The sequence below is a fragment of the Bos indicus x Bos taurus genome, chromosome 13, assembly GCF_003369695.1.
Source record: "Bos indicus x Bos taurus breed Angus x Brahman F1 hybrid chromosome 13, Bos_hybrid_MaternalHap_v2.0, whole genome shotgun sequence".
NCBI classification, from domain to species: domain Eukaryota; kingdom Metazoa; phylum Chordata; class Mammalia; order Artiodactyla; family Bovidae; genus Bos; species Bos indicus x Bos taurus.
Genome location: NC_040088.1, coordinates 63,271,896 through 63,296,971, shown reverse-complemented (window position 1 = coordinate 63,296,971; position 25,076 = coordinate 63,271,896). Strand labels below are relative to the sequence as shown.

Sequence of the window (25,076 nt, the reverse complement as noted above, 5' to 3'; positions counted from 1 at the left end):
AAATACAAAGCAGCTATCTTTCTAGCCTGAAAAAGAAAGTGAATAGTAATAACATTTCAAATGCTTCTGTCAAGCATATTCCAAACTTACCATAGCATTGAATTTCTAAGGATAAGTTTTAAGTGAATGAGTTCTAAAACTTATACTATGTAGCTAATTTTCTACTGTTAGTAACTGCTGGAATTCCACTAATAACAGGAGGGAAGGCAATGGCACCCCACTCCAGTACCCTTGCCTGGAAAATCCCATGGACAGAGGAGCCTGGTGGGCTGCAGTCCATGGGGTCGCTAAGAGTCGCACATGACTGAGCGACTTCACTTTCACTTTTCCCTTTCATGCGCTGGAGAAGGAAATGGCAACCCACTTCAGTGTTGTTGCCTGGAGAATCCCAGGAATGGCGGAGCCTGGTGGGCTGCTGTCTATGGGGTCCCACAGAGTTGTTCACGATTGAAGCGACTTAGCAGCTAGCAGATGAAAACATTTCAGCCTGTAATAATAGCATATAGGCACTATACTCATTTAGATACAAATTTAAATTCCAGAGAAGATAAATAAAGCAGAAATAGACTTGAAATACTCTTGTTCTTACCAAGATGACTCTTGATTTCGCCCTTTAGAATATTTCTTTTAGTAGCTTCTGCATAGCGCTCTGTATGAGTCTCTATAAACAGTTTCAAAACATTTTTGTAAGGTATATATTAAAATGTGTTTCTCTCTCTGTGTAGTACTCCTTTAATTATGTTTTAATATTATAGAACAGACTTAAAATGAAATGTCTGGATTCTAGTATCACAGGACCTTAGAATTGGAAGGGCTGTAAGCAATCACATAAGCCTCATTATACTGAGGGTTTCTTCCTGCAATGCAGGAGATCCAGGTTTGATCCCTGGGTTGAGAAGATACCCTGGAGAAGGGAATGGCAACCCATTCCAGTATTCTTGCCTGGAGAATTCCATGGATGGAGAAGCCTACTGGGCTACAGTCCATGGGGTTGCAAACAATCAGACACAACCAAGTGACTAACACACAGAGAAATAATGATTTGACCAAGGCCACATTATCTAGGTAACAACAAAGCTGATCCATAAACTGATACTTCATAGTTCTTTAACCAGAGCTTTTTCCGTAAAATACAAACTTTTTGCAAACAAAAGTCATCCTAGAGAGTTTATCTTAATAAATAGTGTGCACATTAAGAACACATTCACATGGTAAGGATATACCTGGTGATGTAGAAGATAACATTTTTCCCCAGGGTCAAGTTGCAAATGATAGGCATCATAGTCACAGGAAGTTACTGTGAGGCAGAAATTCTTTGGCTTGTCCAGGAATATTTTAATTCTTTTTTAAAAGGTTATATAGCTAAGTCAAGTAAGCATCAGTAATGGGAAAGAAAAACAAGTAATTTGTGGACAGAGATAAAATACTCTCCCAGGTTCTCTTAGCACATAGACCTTCTCCCGAGGAGGAGGAAATGGGACATTGCAGGAATTCGAGCATTGGTACTGCATCCATTTCCATTTGAGTCTTTACATGGTTTTTACTTTTTGCTGGATTCAGAAATGATGATCTATGTTCAGTATCAGAAAAAAATTATTTAAAAGAATTTTATATTGCAAGAGGAATAATCAGAATTGGTGACTCTCGGTCACCTGTTAGGTAAAGTCTTGGGTGGGCAAAATTTGGTTCTAATATAGCATGGAAGTGAAGCTTGAACTTGTTACATCCAGAACTTATACATTATAAGTCTTGCTTTGGAGAACTGGCTGAGCCCATGAATATTTAAAGTGTGCACTATTACTGAGGCAGCACAAATTTATCACCACTGCAATCTAAACAGAGATGAAGACCATGGGACATCATTACTAAAACTGAAGACATGCTGGATTGGGCAGAATAAATTTTAGTAATTAAGTTACAGCATTTGTGAAAGTAATGTGTACTATAGCAACATAGAACTGGAGAACATTAGCAGACATACTTTAGCTCTCTTCTCTGGTCTTTCTCCAAAGATAAAATTAGAAGAACTGATTCACTTGATTTGAGAAAGCAAAGGATTCTTAGGTAAGCAGGGAGGCAATAAATGATATAGAGTAGAGAAACCTAATCTATTAAGAGCCACAATTTTCTTCCTTCACAATATTCTCCCACTGCTTTTAAGTTTTTTTTTTTTTTAAATCCTACTCTGCTTGGAGTTTGTTGAACTATTTTTTTTTAATGTAACATGATCCATTTTAAATGTTAATTCTATGCTTATTTGTATATTCATAGAGCTGTGTAACAATCACAGTCAATTTTATAGTCTACTTTAGATTTATACTAAACAGATGAAATTCCAGGAAGATTTAGAAATTTTTTTCATATTCTACATATATAGTTCTCTTTATAACATAATTCTTACTATCTTTTCCCAATTTTATATATGAAGCATGTAAAAATAAATTCATTTATTTAAAATTGCTTTTAAATTATTTACATAATTGTGTGCTCTACCAAGAGAAGACAAAGCATGTATGTATACCGCTTATTATTTTAACTATAATATTTTTTTGGTGATTATTTAAAATGCCATTTTCTGCTCTTTAATCCCTCTGCTGTTCATGCTGTATTTCCATACTTGAAATTTTCTCATTCTTTCTTCTGATAGTGTAAAAATACTGAACATCTCTACTGATTTTTTAAAATTTCAGTTATACTTTCAACTCTGATTTTTATGTGTTCCTTTTCAAAATGATATATTTCTCTTTGTATATATTCCTTATTTGATAAAGAACTATCATGAGATCTTCCTTCTCTTCTTAATAATGTTTACATTTAGTTCTTTGAAAATATATATACAATAACTTCTTTTTAGTTTTGTTATTTAAGTGCAATAGCTTGGATCCTCATAAGCAGTTTTTATTGTATTCATTTTTCCTTGTTATATGTCACATTTTACTGTTTTTTTTTTTTTTGCATGACCCATAATTTTATGGTGAAAACTGAGTATTTTGGATATGCAATATAGCATCTCTGAATACTGACTTCCTTTTTCAAGGCATGTTATTATTATTTTCTTGCTTATATTCTTAGCTATCTGGCTGAAACATTTTACTGAAGTATTCCTTTGCAGTTTCAAGGCACAACTACTGCTCCTCAAGAGAAAAATTCTTGGATATAGTGGTTTTAGCAGTGGTGTCTTTTTTACGTCTCTGTTATATGGTCTATCTCTTTTGATGTTATCAGTCAGTTCATTCAGCCACTCAGTTGTGTCCAGCTATTTGTGATCCCATGGACTGCAGCACGCTAGGTCTCCCTGTCCATCACCAACTACTGGAGCTTGCTCAAACTCATGTCCATTGAGTCGGTGATGCCATCCAACCATCTCATTCTCTGTCGTCCCGTTCTCCTCCTGCCTTCAATCTTTCCCAGCATCAGGGTCTTTTCCAATGAGTCAGTTCTTCGCATCAGGTGGCCAAAGTATTGGAGTTTCAGCTTCAATATCAGTTCTTCCCCCAAAATTAAAGGGCAGTGTGTCTATCACTTTTACAGGAGTAAAGGCTGTAGCATAATCTCTGAACCACATAACACAACTGATGACCCTATCACAGATGAGAAGGCTAATATGCCTGATAGTTCCATCAAATAGAGAGAAATGGTAACCAATGAATTAACTCTGTGTTAAATTCACCTTGTTATTATCACATTCATCAAGAAGACTTTCTCCTTTTCTAAACTAGAAAGAGAGATTAGAATAGAATTAAATACACGTGAAGTGAAGTGGCTCAGTTGTGTCTGAGTCTTTGCAATCCCATTGACTGTAGCCTACCAGGCTCCACCATCCATGGAATCTTCCGGGCAGGAATACTGGAGTGGGTTGCCATTTTCTTCTCCAGGGGATCTTCCCAACCCAGGGATTGAACCCAGGTCTCCTGCATTGCAGGCAGATGCTTTACTGTTTGAGCTACCAGGGAAGCCAGGATGTATCAAGTATATTCCAAGTTCATTATAGCATTTCAGTTTATGGTTTAATTTTTAAATGGATCCTTTCTAAAAATCATATCTAGCTAACTTTTAGATTTCTAGTAAATACCATAGTACAACTAATTATGAGGATATTCATGAAGATTTTACCTACATAATAACAATATGCAAGTACTCTTATCATTAAAAATTCATACTCAAACTCCAAAAAAGGTAAAGAAACCATATAGATCAGACTTGGAAAGATTAGACTTACCAAGGGGAGCCTTTGCTAGGGTCTTATTTTCCACTATCCGTATATGTCTTCCAAGAGTATCTTTCAAGTGTTCTAGATCAATTTCTATAGAAATAAACATAACAAAACACTTTGTAAAGTAACCCTAACATATGAGTATTTCTCTTTGTCTGTCTGTATGTGTGTTCATGTGTGGTACTATCTTAAATAGCCTAGTTATTAGTAAATATGCATTATAATGGAATATCTTGGTTGCAGAATCATTAAACCTTAGAATTAGAATGGCTGTTAGCAATCATTAAGTCTCCATATATTGAGACTTAGAGACATTAACAATTTGACCAAGACTGTGTATCCAGATAATGAAAAACCTGATGCACAACCTTATGCCTTTAACCAGTGCTTTTTTCATACAGTGCTATCTCTTAAACTAAATTAAAATATCCTGGAGAGGTTATGATAATAATCAACTGTTAAGTTTAAATTAAAATCAAAATCATACTATAGGGATATATACCAGTGATGTGGAACACAACATTTTTTTCCTCAGGCTATGTTGCAAACTAGGGTCTCCATGGAAATTTACCATGGGGCAGAAATTCTTGGACTTTCCAGGAATATTTTAATGCCCCTTTTATGTTACTTAAGTGTAAACAAAGTAGGCATCAGTGATGTAAAAGAATATCAGAATATGTTGTAGACTGAAAAAACGTGCTCTCCTAGGTCCCTTTAGCATGTAGACCTGGTAGTCTGGAGGAAGAAATGGTTAAACTTGGAGAAGTACCTGGATTGAGACTGGGTCTCTTTCATTTGAGTTTTATGCCATTTGAAATTTTTGCTTGATTTAAACTGCTGCTGCTGCTAAGTCACTTCAGTTGTGTCCGACTCTGTGTGACCCCATAGACAGCAGCCCACCAGGCTCCCCCGTCCCTGGGATTCTCCAGGCAAGAACACTGGAGTGGGTTGCCATTTCCTTCTCCAATGCATGAAAGTGAAAAGTGAAAGTGAAGTCGCTCAGTCATGTCCGATTTAAACTGTAATTAGGTCCAATTATGAGAAAAATATGTTAACATTATTAAAGGAGAGTTTATATTGAAAGGAATAATTAGGAATGATCAACTACTGGATTTAAAATACTGTAGCTAATTAGTTTCTAGCTGAGTGTGTACCTGAAGTTAGAAACCTGTTATAACTAAGATGCCCAGATGGAAGTCTCTCTTTGGAGAAATGTATGAGCCGGTAAGTATTAAAAAGGTTGTGCTATTTGTGTAGAGGTGGTTACCTGCTGCAGCACCATTGCCAAAATGACAAAACAGTGTGTCTGGTTAGGCAGAACAATTAACATTTTGTGAAAGTAATAAGATGTATAGCAAAATGAAACTGGGGAGTATTAGCAGATACATTTTAGTTTCTCTGTTTCTCTCTCCAAATGGTATACGTAACAAGGACTTGCTCATTTGCATTAAGGAAGCAAAGATTCCTTAGATAACTAAGAGGCAATGAGGATAGCATTAGAGGGAAGATTAGGTTAAGTACTATCAATTAAAAGACATATGCTAGAGAAATGTGTAACCTAGAAAAGTCAGAGTTTTCTTTTATCATATCCTCCCACTTTCAAATCCTTTTTTAATTCTATTCTTTTTGACATTCATTGAGTTCGTTTTAAAAAATATATAACATACAATTTGCCCGTTTAAAGTGTTCATTTCAATGTTTTAAAAAATATATTCAGAGTTATATGACCATCACCACAATTAATTTTAGAAGAGACTAGACAGTGTTCTTACCAAAAAATGATAATTATATGACATGATGGAAGTGTTAGCTAACACTGGGGTGGTCATCATATTGCAATGTACAAATGTATCAACATACCATAAATGTTAAACACACAATGTTATAGATCAATTTTTTCACAATAAAAAAAGAATCTACATCAGAATTATGCTAAGTAAATTCTAGTAATTACAGTGAGGTATAGAAATGCTACCCTTATATAGCATTATTCCCTCCACTATATTTTTGCACCATTGTTATATATAATAACCCGTAACCTATATAGTCATTGCTTTGTTAAAATTATGATTATTATTTGTGTATAGGTTTTAATACTATCTTTTATAATTACAGAATTACTTTAACCCAGTCTCTTTTTTATGGGGTTCAGATTACTGTCTGAGATCACTTGCTTTCAGCCTGAAGAACTTTCTTTTGTACTTTTGATAAAGTGAATCTTCTAGCAATGAATTTTCACAGTTTTTTATGTTTTAAAATCTCTTTACTTCACTTTTATTTTTTGAGAGGTAATTTGGCTGGATATAAAATTTGGGGTTGATCATATTTTTTTTTGCATTTTGGTCATCCTATTGCATTTTGTTCTCCATAGTTTCTGATGAAAAGTCAGCCATAAATCTTATTGGAGTTCCCAACAGAGTAGAAATGCCAGTTTTCCAGAGTGTGTATACTAATTTATACTTCTACCAGCAGTTTCTGAAAGTTCTACAATATTATCATGTTGTAGAACAAGTTGCTCTACAATATTATCATGATTTGATTCTGTCATTCTTTGACTTAAACTCAATGATCTATGTCATAAAACCCTCATGAATTTAACTCCAATTTTCTAGATAACTAATAAGACTGTACCATTTTCAAATGTTTATTAGTCATTTAGATACATTCTTAATTTCTGTTACAGTGCTTTTGATTTCTAGCATTTATTTTGATTTTTTCTTAGAGATTTACTCTATGCATAATTACCTATATATTCTTTCATATAGTCTACATTTCTGCAAAGGCCTTTATTATATTAGTCACAGTTAATTTAAATTCCCAGTTTGATAATTCCAAAATTTCTGCTATATCTGCATCTGGTCTTGATGATTGCTTTGTGTCCAGCTTACGTTTTGCTCTTTTAGCATGCCATATACTGTTTTAAAGCTAGACATGATGTATCAGGTAAAATAACTGAAGTATTTAGGTTTTTATTATGATGTTTTATGTTCATCTGGAGAGGAGATCAGCAGGTGTCACGGGCTAAAATTTCTTTTATTTTCCTTTTCTGGTCTCCTCTGTGGTTTTTGATTTTCCCTAAGGAATACTTCTTTAACGGGCCCTGAGCACTGCAGTTTTTCCATTGGTAACCCTCTGTTATTATCCAGGGGCCTTAGTGAAGTAGTTGTAAGGTATGAGAGAGAGGGAAAGCATTCTATAAACCTATGATTAGTTCTCAGTCTTTTATTTACACTTTCCTCTGGGCTGTGACTTTCAAAATTGCTTTTCAGCATGTTTACTGAATTAGATAAAACAGAGAGGCTAAAGAGGACTGGACTTGAATATCTGCCTTCCTTGACGCTGAAAGTTCAAGAGGTTAGATTCTGGCATTTCTTTTTCTGGACATCTGTCAGGTTCCAGTAAAGTAGTTTTTCTTAAAGTTAGGGCTGTGTTAAGAAGAACGCAATTTTAGATGTTCACTTTTCTCCCCTTTGCTGAATGCATGAGTAGATTTTATTCCTGATATTTACCCGAGGCACCTGAAAGTGTATGGTATATCCACGGTTGTGTTGAGAACTTTTTAATTGCTCAACCTAGTTCATGTCCAGTTTCCAACAATTACTAAATTACTCTTTAAGTTTTCCTACTAGTTTCTGGCTCCAGTGTTAGTTTGTTTCTAAAAATATGTAATTTCCAGTATCCATATATCTCCTCAGTTTGAGAGGGGAAATTTGCTCTCTAACCTCATTCTTTGATGGAACTGAGAAGGGTTGTTGACTTTAAGATTCTTTAGCTTTTTTTGGTTTGGAGTGTGGGAATGAGGACTTCCAAGTTTTTCACATGTTCAACTGGTAAGAAGCTTTGCAAATCTTTAAAAAATAATTATTCCTAGATATTTTATTTGTTTTAGTACTAAAATTTCATCATCCCTAAAAAATGTTCATTTTCAATTTTTTGTTCTTGGTATATAGAAACAGAATTGAGTTTTCTACAGTTTTACTCTATATTCAGTAATTTAAATAAATACAGCTGATATAAGAGTTTATCTATAAACTACAGATTCTTTTAGATTACATACCTCCACAGTTACATTGTCTGAAATTTATGAGATTTCTTTAAATCCTTACAACTTGCATTATTAATTTTTTGTAATATCTATGGTTGCCAGTACAAAAATGAGTAGAAATAGTGATAACAAACATACATGTCTCATTCCTAATATTGAAGGAAATATTTTACTATTAAATTGCTGAAATTTATTTGTACTTTTTAAAAGATAAGTGTCAAAGATATATTATAAGCAAAGTTTTATTGAAGTTTAATGACTTTTTTCTTTATTCAATAATGTGGCAATGTTTTCCTATAATGTTTTTTATTCCTGTAAAGTTGGTAGTACTATTCCCAGTTTCTAGTCTGATTTAATAGCTTGAGTCTTCTCTCTTTATTCTTCATGAGTCTAGTTAAAGTTTTGTTAATTTTGTTGATATAATGTGAGTCTCTTATGGGCAGCATATAGTTGGATAATTCTTTTTCCATTTTTTCAATCTCTGTATTTTGTTTAGAAAGCTTAATCATTTACATTTATGGTAATTAATGAAAAGGAAAGAACTTACTTCTGCCATGTTTATATTTGTTCTCTGTATTTCTTACATTTTTTTGCTCCTCATTTCCTCTAATACTGCCTTCTTTCGTGTTCAACTGATAGTTTAAGGGACTAGTTTTGTTTCCTTTCTCATTTCCTTTGGGCATATTCTATACATATTTTCCTTTTTGTTACCAAGGGAATTATGCATAACATCTTAAAGTTATAAAAATCTAATTTAAATTGATGCCAACTTAACATCAATAACATCCAAAAGCTGTACTCCTATATGGCTCAATCCTTTTCGATACTGATGTTATTAAGCATATCTTTATACACTGTGTGCCCAATAATACAGATTTATCATTACTTTTATATATTTTTCCTAAAACTATTATACAAAATTAAAAGTAGAGCTACAAACTAAAACTACAATAATACTGGCTTTTATATTTGAGATGTATTTATCTACACTGGAGATCTTCATTTCTTCATATAGCTTCAAGTTACTGTATAACATTGTTTCACATCAACCTCAAGGATTCCCCTTAGCATTTTCTATAGAGCAGGTCTAATGGTAATCTTGTTAACCCTAGAAGCTCTCCTATTCTTTGGGGTTGGGTTTGTGCTGGGCACTCCTTCATATTTCTACAAAATTTTCTGACCATTTTGAAGACGACTTTTTCTTAAAGGGAGAATCCTCTTGTTACTGTAAATATTTTATTGTTTCCCAAAGTTCTGACAAAGTTAGTTCTAATGGTATTTTGCCTTTCCCCTTCCTCACCCTTTTTCATTGTTTCTGTCAGGGATTAAAAGCTTGGGGCCTCCTAGTCTGTCATTTTGCTGACATCTGCCTTAAAATGGTTGTTCAGAAGCTGCCAATGTTACACTTAAAATTATCTTATTGGAAATTAGTTAAGTACTTAGTCACTTGGCCACACGAGCTTTAGCATAGGTTTTGTTTTTGGCTGTGCCACACAACTTGTGGGATCTCAGTTCTCTGACCAGGGACTGAACCTGGCCTGTGACAGTTAAAGTCCAGAATCCTAACCACTAGGTCACCAGGGACTTTCCTAGCTAGGTTTTTTAACTATTAGACATTTGCCGACTTTGTGATATAAAGGTCACAAAGTAGACATATTGCCTATCTAGTGATAGTTCTATTTTTTTCATTGTCTTGTTATCACAACAGATGATATAAGTAACAAAAACTGTGTTTTCTAAAGAACTGATCATATAGCATCTAGTTTATATCATGAAAATTCACAATGTAGGGAAAAACCTTTTTTTTTTTTTTCATGAGCAGGTAAACTCTTAAGCATTACTTAATTAATGTTTGGTGAAGTAATAAGCAGATGACAAATTCTTTTAAAGATACATATTAATTGATATATAGACTGTTTAATAAAAGAATAAAATTATTACAGCTTTCCCTCAGTATCCACAGGGGAGGGTTCTCAGAATCCCCTGTGGATACCAAATCCTGAAGATGCTCAAGTCTCTTGAATAAAATGGTGCAATATTTTCCTGTAACCTACGAACACTCTCCTATATATTTTAAATCATCTCTAGATTACTTATAATACCTAATACAATGAAAATGCTATATAAATAGTTGTAAATGCTATCTAAACCATTGCCAGTGCATAAACCATTGTTTTTTGGAACTTTCTGAAAAATTTTCTTCTGAATATTTCTGATCTGTGGTCAGCTGAATCTGTAGATGTGAAACCCATGGATACAGAGGGCTGACTGTTTATTAAACTGAGAAAGGTTACCTTATGTTTGAATTTCTTATTTTAATAACTGTATAATACAGTGGAAATGCTTTAACTCTTAGAACGTGTTCTCTATTGCACCTAAACATTATAAATCTCTACTTACCAATTACTTTGTTTAAATCTAATTGAAATATTAAGTCATCAATTGATGGATTCATTTCTGGAAGATTCTCTGCTATATCTGGATGTTCTGTGGTTGTTTCCCTTTTAACTGTAAGAATAATAGATTGCCAGATTAGTAGATACATAACTAATATTTTGTGAGGGTAAAATTATACTACATAAAGTTAATTAGAGAGGTGTCACCTTACACTTCCTCTTCATGGCTCACACCCTTGTGGCAAAGAGGCTCACATAACTCAGTGAAGCTATGGGCTAGGCTATGCAGGGCTACTCAAGACGGACAGGTCACAGTGAAGAGTTCTGCTCACAAAATGTGTGGTCTACTGGAGGAGGGAATGGCAAACCACACTTGTATTCCTGCTGCAAGAAACCCATGAACAATATGAAAAGGCAAAAACATATGACACTAGAAGATGAGTCTCCCAGGTTGGAAGGTGTCCAATATGATACTAAGGAAGGACAGAAGGCAATTACTAATAGTTCCAGAAAGAATGAAGTGTCTGGGCCAAAGTGGAAATGATGCCCAGTTGTGGATATGTTTGGTGGTAAAAGTAAAGTCCAGTGCTGTAAAGGGCAATAATGCATAGCAATCTGGAATGTTAGGTCTGTGAATCAAAATAAATTGGACCTGGTCAAGCTGGAGATGGCAGGAGTGAAGATCAACATCTTAGGAATCAAAGATGTTGTTTGATTTAGTGAGCTAAAATGGAAAGGAATGGGAGAATTTAACTCAGATGACCAATATATCTACTACTGTGGGCAAGAATCCCTTAGAAGAAAAAGAGTAGTTAGTCCTCATCGTTAACAAGAAAATCTTAAATGCAGTACTTGGGTGCAAAGTCAAAAATGACAGAATGATCTCAGTTCGTTTCCAAAGGAAGATATTCAACATCACAGTAATCCAAGATTATGTCCCAACCACCAATGCTGAAGAAGCTGAAGTTGACTGGTTCAAGACCTACAAGACCTTCTACAGCTAATACCAAAACAAGACGTCCTTTTCATCAGAGGGGATTGAAATGCAAAAGAAGGAAGTCAAGAGATACCTGGAATAAAGGGCAAGTTTGGCCTTGGAGTACAAAATGAAGCAGGGCAAAGGCTAACAGAGTTTTGCCAAGAGAACACACTGATTATACCAAACATTCCTTTTCAACAACACAAGAGATGACTCTATATATGGACATCACTAAATGGTCAATACCCAAATCAGATTGATTATATTCTTTGCAGCCAAATATGGAGAAGCTCTATACAGTCAGCAAAAACAAGACCAGGAGCTGACTAAGGCTCAGATTATCAGCTCATTGCAAAATTCAGGCTTAAATTGAAGAAAGTAGGGAAAATCACTAGGCTATTCAGGTATGACCTAAATCAAATCCCTTATGACTATACAGTGGAAGTGTCAAATAGATTCAAGGGATTAGATCTGATAGACAGAGAGACAGAACAACTATGGATGGAGAATTGTGACATGGTACAAGAAACAATCCTGTACAAATGACTAAAACCATCCCAAAGAAAAAGAAATGCAAGAAGGCAAAATGGTTGTCTTAAGAGGATATACAAATAGCTGAGGAAAGAAGAGAAGTGAAAGGCAAGGGAGAAAGGGAAAGATATATCCAACTGAATGAGAATTACAGAGAATAATAAGGAGGGATAAGAAGGTCTTTTTAACTGAACAATGCAGAGAAATAGAAGGAAAACAACAAAATGGGAAAGACTAGAGATCTCAAGAAAGCTGAACATATAAAGAGAACATTTCATGCAAGGATGGAAATCATAAAGGACTGAAACAGTAAGGATCTAACAAAAGTAAATAAAAGTGAAACTGTGGAAAATTCTTAGAGATGAAATTGTTAGAAATTCTTCTAACAAAAGTAGAAGAGATTAAGAAGAGGTGGCAAGAATACACAGAAGAACTTTACAAAAAAAGGTCTTAATGACCTTGATAACCATGAAGGTGTGGTCACTCAATTAGAGCCAGATACCTTGGAGTGTGAAGTGGGCCTTAGGAAGCATTATTATGAGGTAATAGTGCTGAGCTATTGAAAATCCTAAAAGATGATGCTGATAAAGTGTTGCACTCAATATGCCAGGAATTTTTGGAAAACTCAGCAGTCGCCACAGGACTGGAAAAGGTCAGCCTTCATTCCAATCCCAAAGAAGGGCAATGCGAAGAAATGTTCAAACTACTGTACAATTGCCCTCATTTCAGATGGTAGTAAGGTTATGCTCAAAATCCTTCAGGCTAGGCTTCAGGAATACATGAACCAACAATTTCCATCAAATAAATTGTGGACCTAGGTTTTATTTGATTCTTAAGAAGAACAAATATAAATCAAATTTTCTGTTATACTAAGTCAAAAATCCAAATAAAAAATTTCCAGTCTTTCTAATGGACATGAGTTTGAACAAACTCAGGGAGATAGTGAAGGACAGAGGAGCCTGGTATGCTGCAGTTCATGGGGTCGCATATGGTTGGACACAACTTGCTGACTGAACAACAATCTTTCTAATAATGTCCATTTTTCTAGAAATCCATTTTTGAAGCAAACATAAAAAATAGATAAGTTTACTTAAAATATACACAAAAAATACACTACTAAAGAGTTGTAGTAGAAAATATAAAATATCAAGAGTAGTGTCCAATAGATAAAAAACAAACATTTCTTTTCCCTTCTTGAAACTACGTAACAATATTAAGAATAGCTCTACTGGATAACAACAAATATGTTTTAGCAGATAATGATACTTGATAAGAACTGAAATGTAAATGCTGGGTAAACGTCATGTTGTTAAAAATGAAATAACTGCAACAATTCCATAAGTTTCCTAGAAAAATGTCTCCTAAACTTGTTCTCTATGAAACACTATTCCAAAGAAAGAGAAAGACAGAGTTTCTTGCTCAACAAATTTAAGAAATAAAGTATAATAATTAGAATATTAAAGACTCCAAGAAATGAGGGGTGCTAATAGCATTACAGCATTTACTAGTTCTGTAGAACTTCAATTTCTGGTAAATTATGTTTTAAAGTATCCACTCTAAGGAAAAAGTTCAACTAACATAAAATTGGTGCACATTAAAATGTAATTTTAAACTGTCAAGTATTTTATGATGACTTTTAAAATATGTATATGAATGTAATTCATACTTCTCAATATCTGAGGGTGGTAAACTCCACTTAGTTGAGTGTTATCCTTGTATCCTTTAGTTCTTACTAGATCGTCAAGTGCAAATTTCTCATCTGAGAGTTCATCCACATCTTGATCTACCAATATGAATAAAACTTTCAATTAAATACAGAAACACTATTGAAACCTATGCATTATGGCTTAATTCCAAGGAGATTATAATGTCTGGAGTTTAGGAAAATATTCTTATATCAATAAGAAGAGAAAAATGATTACTCAATAAATGTTAGAAGTTCATTGAATAGATTTCAATTTCTTTATTGTCTTAACTTAATATAGAATATATTTCTGTGTCAATCCAACAGCTAATACCCTGATTTATGTTGAAGCACCAAAAGATATCCCCATTTTTTAACAATCCCCATTTATAAACAAAATCAGAATGTGAATCATTATCATTTTAACAATTACCTAGTTCTGATAAAGTTAGTATGATAAATATATGGATCAGCAATATTTCTTACATGATTAAACATACAGATTTGTCATAAAAGGTTTTATATGGCAAAAAATCAAAATTGTAATCTTAACCTCAGTGAGCTACAAGAGAACACAAATAGACAACTAAATAAAATCAGGAAAACAATACATATACAAACAGAGAAGGTCAACAAGAGACAGAAAACATAAAAGAACCAAACAGAAATTTTGGAGCTGAAGAACACAATGACTGAAGAATTTAACAGAGAGCTTTTTAGTAGCACACATGATCAAGCAGAGGAAAAATAATCAGTGATCTCAAAGACGGATAATTTGAAATTACCAAGTAGAACAACAAAAAGAAAAGAAGAATGAAAAAAAGTAAAAAAAAGTCTACGGAACATATGGGATGCCATCAAGCAAATATATGCCAGATAGTTATTCCAGAAGAAGAAGAGAATAAGAAAAGGACAGAAAGAAATAATGGCTGTAAAATTCCCAAAACTGAGGAAGGAAGTGGACATACAAACTTATGGATCCCAAAGAAGTCCAAATAGATTTAATTCAAAGAGATCTACACTGAGACATACACTTAAATTATCAAAGGTCAAAGACAAAGAAAGAATTTTAAAAGCAGCAAAAGTAACTTATTTCACACAAAAGAACTTCAGTAAGACTACAATGGATTTCTAAGCAGAAAACTTAGAACTACAAAAGCGACAAAAACAATAAAATGGCAATACAAAGTCATTAACAATCAAGAACTACTTTAAATATAAATAAATTACACTCAAAAAAGATTGGAGAATGAATGAAAAAATAAGATGTAATTACATGCTAACAATATGCAATTACATGCTATTAATAAAAGATCAACTTTAGATATAAGGACACACACAGGCTGAAAGTGAAAGGATAGAAAAAGATATTTCAAGAAAATGGTAATCAAGAGAGATCCGAGGTGGCTATATTAGACAAAAAAGACTAATAGAAAGCTGCCCCAAGACACAAAGAAGGTCATTACAATGATGAAGGTCATTTCATCATTTTGATGAAAGAATCAATTCAACAGGATATAACACTTACAAATACATATATGCATCCAATAATGGCTCACTTGAATATATAAACCAAACACTGACAGATCTGAAGGGAGAAATAGATGGCAAATCAAGAATAGAAGGAGACGTTAATATTCCATTTACAATAATGGATAGATCATTCAGACAAAAAATATGTAACAAAGACTCAGTAAAGATAAGTAAAATCAGTAAAGAGAGGGCTTGAATTACTTGAATTCAAATGGACTTGAGATATCTACAGAGCATTCCACTCAAGAGCAGTAAAATACACATTCTTCATAAGCATTCTTCTTCAGGACAGATCACATTCCAGGTCACAAAACAAATCTTAATGTGTTTAAAATTAAAATCATTTCAAGTATTTTTTCTAACCACAGTAGGAAAAAAATATGAATAAATAATGGAAGAAAAATGAAAAATTCACAGACACATGGAAATTAAACAACACAATCTTGAACAACCACTGGATCAAAGAAGAAATCAAAAGGGAAATTAGAAAATATCTCCAGAGAACAAAAATGGAAACACAATATACATAAACATGTAGGATGTACAAAAACAGTATCCAAGAGGGTAGTTTGTAGTAATACACATCTAGATTAAAAGAGAAGAAATATCTCAAAGACCATAAATTACACCCAAAGGAACTAAAAGAATAATAACAAATTAATGTCAATGTTATCACAAGTAGGAAATAATAAAGATGAGAGCAGAAATAAATGAAATAGGGAACATAAAAACAGTAAGAAAAATATGATAAAACTAAGAGGTGATTTTTGAAAAGACACACAGAAATTGACAAAGTTTTAGCTAGACTGTCTAAGAAATAAAGACACAAAGAAAATGAGAAGTGGAAGAGAAAACATTACAACTAACACCACAGAAATAAATATGCTATAAGGGACCATTATGAACAAGTATACACCAACATATTGAACAACTAGGAGCAAAGGAATAAATTCCTAGAAACATACAGCCTACCAATACTGAATCATGAGGAAACAGAAAGACTGAACAGACCAGTAACAAAGGAGACTGGGCAGTAGTCAAAAACCTACCAACAACAACAACAAAAGCCCAGGACCAGTTGACTTCATTGATGAATTTTACCAAACATTTAAAGAAGAATTAACAGGAACTATTCTTAAACTCTCCCCCAAAATACAAAATGAAGCACTTCTTTTTTTAAAAAAATATATATTTATTTATTTTAATTGGAGGCTAATTACTTTACAATATTGTAGTGGTTTTGCCATACATTGACATGAATCTGCCACAGGTGTACACGTGTTCCCCATCCTGAACTCCCCTCCCATCTCCCTCCCGATCCCATCCCTCTGGGTCATCCTGGTGCACCAGCCCCGAGCACCCTGTCTCATGCATCAAACCTGGACTGGCGATTCATTTCACATATGGTAATATATATGTTTCAATGCCATTCTCCCTAATCATCCCACCCTCGCCCTCTCCCACAGAGTCCAAAAGACTGTTCTATACATCTGTGTCTCTTTTGCTGTCTCACATATAGGGTTATCGTTACCATCTTTCTAAATTCTATATATATGCATTGGTAGAGGAACCAGAGATCAAATTGCCAACATCTGCTGGATCATGGAAAAAGCAAGAGAGTTCCAGAAAAGCATCTATTTCTGCTTTATTGACTATGCCAAAGCCTTTGATTGTGTGGATCACAAGAAACTGTAGAAAATTCTGAAAGAGATGGGAATACCAGACCACCTGATCTGCCTCTTGAGAAATTTGTATGTAGGTCAGGAAGCAACAGTTAGAACTGGACATGGAACAACAGACTGGTTCCAAATAGGAAAAGGAGTACGTCAAGGCTGTATATTGTCACCCTGCTTATTTAACTTATATGCAGAGTACATCATGAGAAATGCTGGGCTGGAAGAAGCACAAGCTGGAATCAAGATTGCAGGGAGAAATATCAATAACCTCAGATATGCAGATGACACCACCCTTATGGCAGAAAGAGAAGAGAAACTAAAAGCCTCTTGATGAAAGTGAAAGTAGAGGGTGAAAAAGTTGGCTTAAAGCTCAACATTCAGAAAACGAAGATCATGGCATCCGGTCCCATCACTTCATGGGAAATAGATGGGGAAAGAGTGGAAACAGTGTCAGACTTTATTTCTTTGGGCTCCAAAATTACTGCCAATGGTGACTGCAGCCATGAAATTAAAAGACGCTTACTCCTAGGTAGGAAAGTTATGACCAACCTAGATAGCATATTCAAAAGCAGAGACATTACTTTGCCAACAAAGGTCCATCTAGTCAAGGCTATGGTTTTTCCTGTGGTCATGTATGGATGTGAGAGTTGGACTGTGAAGAAGGCTGAGCACCAAAGAATTGATGCTTTTGAACTGTGGTGTTGGAGAAGACTCTTTAGAGTCCCTTGGACTGCAAGGAAATCCAACCATTCTGAAGGAGATCAGCCCTGGGATTTCTTTGGAAGGAATGATGCTAAAGCTGAAACTCCAGTACTTTGGCCACCTCATGTGAAGAGCTGACTCATTGGAAAAGACTCTGATGCTGGGAGGGATTGGGGGCAAGAGGAGAAGGGGACGACAGAGGATGAGATGGCTGGATGGCATCACTGACTCAATGGACGTGAGTCTGAGTGAACTCCAGGAGTTGGTGATGGACAGGGAGGCCTGGTGTGCTGCGATTCATGGGGTCGCAAAGAGTTGGACACAGCCGAGTGACTGAACTGAACTGAACTGATACTGTATTGGTGTTTTTCTTTCTGGCTTACTTTACTCTGTATAATATGCTCCAGTTTCATCCACCTCATTAGAACTGATTCAAATGTATTCTTTTTAATGGCTGAGTAATATTCCATTGTGTATATGTACCATAGCTTTCTTATCCATTCGTCTGCTGATGGACGTCTAGGTTGCTTCCATGTCCTGGCTCTTATAAACAGTACTGTTATCAACATTGGGGTACACATGTCTCTTTCAATTCTGGTTAAGGAAACACTTCTAAAATCTTCATGATGCCAACATCATCCTGATTCCAAACTGAGACAAAAAAGCTACAAGAAACAAAAACTAAAGATATTGACATTTCCTTAATGAAAATAGATACAACAATCCTCAACAAAATATTAGCAAACCAAATTTTGCAGCACATTAAAAGGATCATATACCATGACCTAGGATTTATACAAGAGATGCAAGGATGGTTTGGTTTAACATTTGCAAGTAAATCAATCTTTCACACCATACTGACAGAATGAGGGATAAAATTATATTATCATCTCAATAGATGCAGAAAAACATTTGACAAAATTCAATACTCTTTCACAATAAAAATCCTCAACAAACAGGCTTGGGAAGGAAGAAGAAAATTCTTGTGATTTGCAGATGATACCATTTTATATATAGAAAACCTCAAGGACTCAACCATGAAATTGTTGGAACTAATCAATGATTTCAGTAAAGTTGCAGGATACAAAATTAACATATGGTAATCTGTTGCATTTCTACATGTTAATGATAAAATACCTGAAAAAAACTAAAACTATACCATTCACAGTAGCATAAAAAACAATAAAATACTGGGAATAGCAACTGGCAGTCCAATGGTTAAGACTCCATGCTTCCATTGCAGGGGGTGCGGGTTCAAACACTGGTCAGGGAACTAAGATGCTGCATGCCACACAGTACAGCCAAAAATAAATTAAAAAAATAAAATTCTGGATATAAATTTAACCAAGGAGATGAAAGATCTGTACAATGAAAACTACAAGGCTCTATGGAAAGAAATGGAAGACATAAAGAAATGGGAAGATACCCCATGTATATGTACTAAAAGAAAAATCTTTTTGAAATGTTCATACTATCCAAAGTCATCTATGGATTCAACACAATCCTATAAACACATCAAATTCTCCACAGAATTAGAAAAAAAAAATCCTAAAATTTATATGGAATCACAAAAGAAATCAGAAAACGAAGGCAGTCCTGTAAAAGAACAAAGTGAGTGATAACACATTTCTTGATTTCAAACTATACTCCAAAGCTATAACAATAAACATGTTATGGCATTGGCACAAAAAGAGACACATAGACCAATGAAAGAAAGTAAAGATCCTCAAATTAAATGTCCAAGCAAATTAAATGCTTGGTCAATTACTATTGAACAAGAGTGCCAAGAACACCCAGTGGGAAAAGGATAGTCTCTTCAACAAATGATGTTGAAAAAACTGCATATACACATGCAAAGAAATGAAATTGGACTCCTAATTTATGCCACTCACAAAATTAATTTGAAATAGAGCAAAGACTTATAAACATAAGACTTGATTCTGCTAGAGGAAAATGTAGGGAAGAAACTCCTTGACAGTGGTCTTCGCAATGATTTTTTTTAATATATGAACACCGAAAGCACAAACAACAAAAGAAAAACTCAACAAATGGGTCTACTTCAAAGTTAACAGTTTCTGCACAGTAAAAGAAACAACACAATGAAAAGGCAATCAATGAAATGAGAAAATTTCAGAAACCATGTATCAGATAAAGGGTTAATATCTAAAACATATAGATTTCATACAGCCTAATAACAAAAAATTAAACAATCCAATTTTTAAAATGTACAGAAAAACTAAATACCTTTCTTAAAAAGGCATACAAATGGCCAACAAGTATGTGAAAATATGATCAACAACATTAGTCCTCAGAGAGATGCAAGTCAAAGGCACATTGAGATACCATCTCAAACAAGTTGGAATGGCTATCATCAAGAAGACAAGAGATACAAGTGCTGGCAAGAATACAATGACAAGGGAATCTTTGTATACTGCTAGAGGGAATGTAAACTGGTCCACCCACTTTGGAAATGGAGTTTCCTCAAAAACTTAAAAGTAGATTGAACTTCTGATCCCTCTATCCTACTTATAAGTACCTACTTGAAGGAAATAAATACAGGATTTTGAGGAGCTTTATGTACCTATATTTTTTCTCAGTATTATTCACAACAGGAAGATATGAACATATCCTAACAGTCCATCAATGGATGAATAGATAAAGAAGATGTGGTGTATGTATATGTGTATATATATATACACACATATGGAGTATTAATCAGCCATTTGAAAGAAGGACATCCTGCCATTTGAGACAACATGGGTAAGTCCTGAATACGTTTTTCTAAGAGAAATGAGTCATAAAGAGAAAGAAAAATATACTACGGTATGATGCTGTCAAACTGCTGCAGTCAATATGCCAGGAAATTTAGAAAATTCAGCAGTGGCCACAGGACTGGCAAAGGTCAGTTTTCATTTCAACCCTGAAGAAGAGCAATGCCAAAAAATGTTCAAACTATTACACAATTGCACTCATTTCACATGCTAGGAAGGTAATGCTTAAAGTTCTTCAAGCTAGGGTTCAACAATACATGAACTGAGAACTTCCAGATGTACAAGCTAGATTTAGAAAAGGCAGAGGAACCAAAGATCAACCTGCATTGGATCAAAGAAAAAGCAAGAGAATTCCAGAAAAATATCTACTTCTTCTTAATTGACTACACAAAAGCCTCTGACTGTGTGGACTACAAAAACCTGTGGAAAATTCTTAAAGAGATGGGAATACCAGACCACCTTACTTGCCTCTTGAGAAACCTGTATGCAGGTCAATAAGCAGCAGTTAGTACTGGACAAGGAACAGTGAACTGATTCAAAATTGGGACAGGAGTTCATCAAGGCTGTATATTGTTACCCTGTTTATTCAACATATATGCAGAGTATAGCATTCAAAATGCCGGGCTGGAAGAAGTACAAGCTGGAGAAATATCAACAACCTCAGATATGCAGATGACATAACTTTTATGGCAGAAAGCAAAGATGAACTAAAGAGTCTCTTGATGAAAGTGAAAGAGGAGAGTGAAAAGGCTGGCTTAAAACTCAACATTCAAAAAATGAAGATCATGGCATCTGGTCCCATTACTGCATGGCAGATAGATGGGAAAACAATGGAAACAGTGACAAACTTTATTTTCTTGGGCTCCCAAATCATTGTAGATTGTGACTGCAGCCATGAAATTAAAAGACGCTTGCTCCTTGGAAGAAAAGCTATGACAGACCTAGACAGCATATCAAAAAGCAGAGACATCACTTTGCCAATAAAGGTCCATCTAGTCAAAGCTATGGTTTTTCCAGTAGTCATGTATGGAGATGAAAGTTGGACCATAAAGAAGGCTGATTGTTGAAGAATTGATGCTTTTGAACTGTAGTGCTGGAGAAGACTCTTGAGAGTCCCTTGGATAGAAAGGAGAACAAACCAGTCAATCCTAAAGGAAATCAATATTGACTATTCATTGGAAGCACTGATGCTGAAGCTGAAACTCTGATACTTTGGTTACCTTATGCAGAGAGTTGACTGACTGGAAAAGACCATGATGCTGGGAAACTGACGGCAGGAGAAGAAGAGGAGACAGGATGAGATGGTTGGATGCATCACCAAATCCATGGACATGAATTTGAGCAAACTCTGGGAAATGTTAAAGGACAGGGAAGCTTGGCATGCAGTAGTTCATGGGGTTGTAAAGAGTAGGACATGACTGAGCAACAGAACAACAACAAATCATCTACCTGTGGAATCTAAAAAAGCAAAATTTTTAGTAAGAAATTGTGGTTAACCAGAGGATAAGGGGTGAGGTAATACAAAGGATGTTGTACAAACTTGAGTAGTAAATAGAGATCTGAAGCACAGCATAATGAATATAGATAATACTGCACTATAATCACCAAATGATAACAGACTAGAATTATTACAACCAATAAAATGAAAACATAATTATGTAATGTGATATAGGTGCTAATTACCACTACAATGGCAATCACATTACAATACATAAATGTATCAAATTAGTATGTTGTACACCTTAAATTTACAGGTTTTATGTCAAATGTACAATAAATCAGAAAAGAAAAAAATGTGGACATGAAAGGCTGCTAAATGATAAATAATAAGGATTAAATCATACAGGATGTTGAAATGCTAAAATAATAATAGTGAGGACTTCTGGGATTTCCAGGTGGCTCAGTGGTAAAGAATCTGCCTGCCAATGCAAAAGACACAGGAAATGCCGGTTCCATTCCTGGGCCAGGAAGGTCTCCTGGTGGAGGAAATGGCAACCCACTTCAGCATTCTTGCTGGGAAAATCCCATGGACAGAGGAGCCTAGCAGGCTACAGTCTGTGGGGTCACAAAGAGTTGGAAACAACTGGGCATATACACATGAGAGGATGTCTACTTCTTGTTATACGTGTAAAGAGCTTGGGAGTCATTACTTCTATTCTTACAATAAGAAAAAATTTAGCAAACATTTTAAATTAAACATCTTATTTGGGCTTCCTTGATAGCTCAGTTGGTAAAGAATCTGCCTGCAATGCCAGAGACCCCAGTTCGATTCCTGGGTCAGGAAGACCTGCTGGAGAAGGGATAGGCTACCCACTCCAGTATTCTTGGGCTTCCCTTGTGGCTCAGCTGGTAAAGAATTCACCTGCAATGCGGGAGACCTGGGTTTGATCCTTGGGTTGGGAAAATTCCCTGGAGAAGGAAAAGGCTACCCACTCCAGTATTCTGGCCTGAAGAATACTGCAGAGGGTACAGTCCTGGAGAATACATGGCTATAGTCCATGGGGTCGCAAAGGGTCGGAAACAACTGAGTGACTTTCACTTTTTCTTATTTAAATCAAGGCAAAATGCTGCCCCCCAAACTGGAGACAGAGGTGCATAAAAGCAGGTTATTGGCAGCTGAAGAGCAGGAGTAGAAGCTCACTGTTGGAGTCAGTACTAGTGAGAATGAGAATGTCAGTTGCTCAGTCGTGTCTGACTCTTTGTAACCCCATGGACTGTAGCCTGCCAGGCTCTTCTCTCCCTGGGGTTTTCCAGGCAAGAATACTAGAGTGGGTTGCCATTCCCTTCTCCAGGGGATCTTCCCAATCCAGGGAAAAAACCTGGGTCTCCTGCATTGCATGCAGATTCTTTATACCATCTGAGCCAACAGGGAAACCTACAAATTGCTGAAAGTTCAGTGTAAACTAATTTGAATCTTACTGGTATTCCCACATTATTATAATTTTTATGTCTAGGAAACCCAAGCAAGTTCTCAAGATGAAGATCAGAGAAAAACCTTCATATGCTTCCAACACGGGGAGGGGAAAGGAACTGCTTTTCAAAATGCCATTCTCTTTAACAAAAGACTGCCTTCAAGGGAAACTACTTTACTAGAGCTTAACCAAAACAGAGTTTATGAGAACCAACAGACCTTAGGAAAATGGAGTATTCAACATAGGGGTGAGTAGATATATGATCTCAGCCCTTTCCAGCCTTCCTTGTCTTACCAAACACATAGGAGAAACATGAGAAACACTTTGAAGGTTGGAGCCCAGAGGCACAAGCTTATTCAGACACAGGCTGAAACCTAATCAGAGGATTACAGAAACTTTCCCCTTCCCTGACGTCTTACCACCATATTAATAGGGCTCCTATATAATAGCAAATTACAGCTAAAAGAACACCAAGTCACAGACCCTATTTAAGGAATCTAGAGGGAAACCCAAAGATACCAGGGGAGACAAAAAAGAGACAATATAGGAACTTTTAGCTTATGACACCTACAGCTAGAGTAAACAAAAAATACAGACCAATACCTAGCCAGAGAAACATGAAGCCTCATACTAAAGGTCTATATACTTCAGTTCCTTGTACCCAGTGTATCATGTCTGGATTTGAACAGCAAAAAAATGTAAGACATGCTTAAAAATAAAAACCCAAACTGAAGAGTACGAGTACCAGACTCACACGACAGAAATTTGAGCATAATCATAGGAGTATCTGAAGTAATTATGACTAATATGCTAAAAGTTTTTGTAGAAAACGAGACAATATATAAAAGCAGAAGAGTAATGTAAGAAGAAATACGGAAGCTCTAAGAAAAAAATCACAAGGAAATGTTAAATATCTAAAATATTGCAACAGAAGTGTAGAATGTCTTTGATGTGTTCATTAGTAGTCTGGAACACAGTCAAGGAAAGTCTCAGTGAGCTTAATGATATGACATTAGAAACTTTCCAAATTGAAAAGAGAAGCTAAATGGAAAAAAAGGAACAGGATATCAGAGATCTTTTGGACAATTACAAAAGGCATAACACACACATAATGAGGATACCAGAAGGAGAAGAAACAATGCAACAGAAGAGATATTTAAACAATGGCAGAGAATTTTCCAACATTAATGACATTCAAATCAGCGAGCATAGGAATTCAGAGAACACCAAAAAAGATAAATGCAAAAATATCAACACCTATTCATATCATATTCAAAATGCAGAAAAAATCAAAGACAAAGAGAAAATCTTAAAAGACTTCAGGGAAAAACAAAAACAAAATAGAAATATATCTTATCTGTACAGGGATAAGGATAAAAATATCTTTTACTTCTCATCAAACTGTGCTAGCAAGAAGAGAATGGAGAGAAATGTAAAGCGTCTAAAGAAAACATATCAACCAACCTATAATTTTATTAATTTGAGACAAGGCAGACTTCAGAGCAAGGAAAATTACCAGAAATAAAGAGAGCCCTACATGATAATAAAGGGGGTCAATATCTAAGAAAACATAAGAATCCTCAATGAGTATGCACCTAACAACAGAGCAACAAAATACATGAGGCAAAAATAGA

The 25,076-nt window shown here is 35.1% G+C and overlaps 1 protein-coding gene across 1 annotated transcript in view; it reads right to left on the bottom strand.

Moving 5' to 3' along the window:
* LOC113902735 (coiled-coil domain-containing protein 7-like) overlaps window positions 1-25,076 on the bottom strand; it is a 169,077-nt gene that overhangs the window by 41,644 nt on the left and 102,357 nt on the right. The window contains exons 17-19 of the mRNA XM_027558129.1: window positions 10,659-10,766; window positions 4,220-4,303; window positions 590-661 (exon numbers count right to left, since the gene is read on the bottom strand). Coding sequence (XP_027413930.1) covers window positions 590-661; window positions 4,220-4,303; window positions 10,659-10,766 — 264 coding nt within the window. The remainder of the gene's footprint in view (window positions 1-589; window positions 662-4,219; window positions 4,304-10,658; window positions 10,767-25,076) is intronic.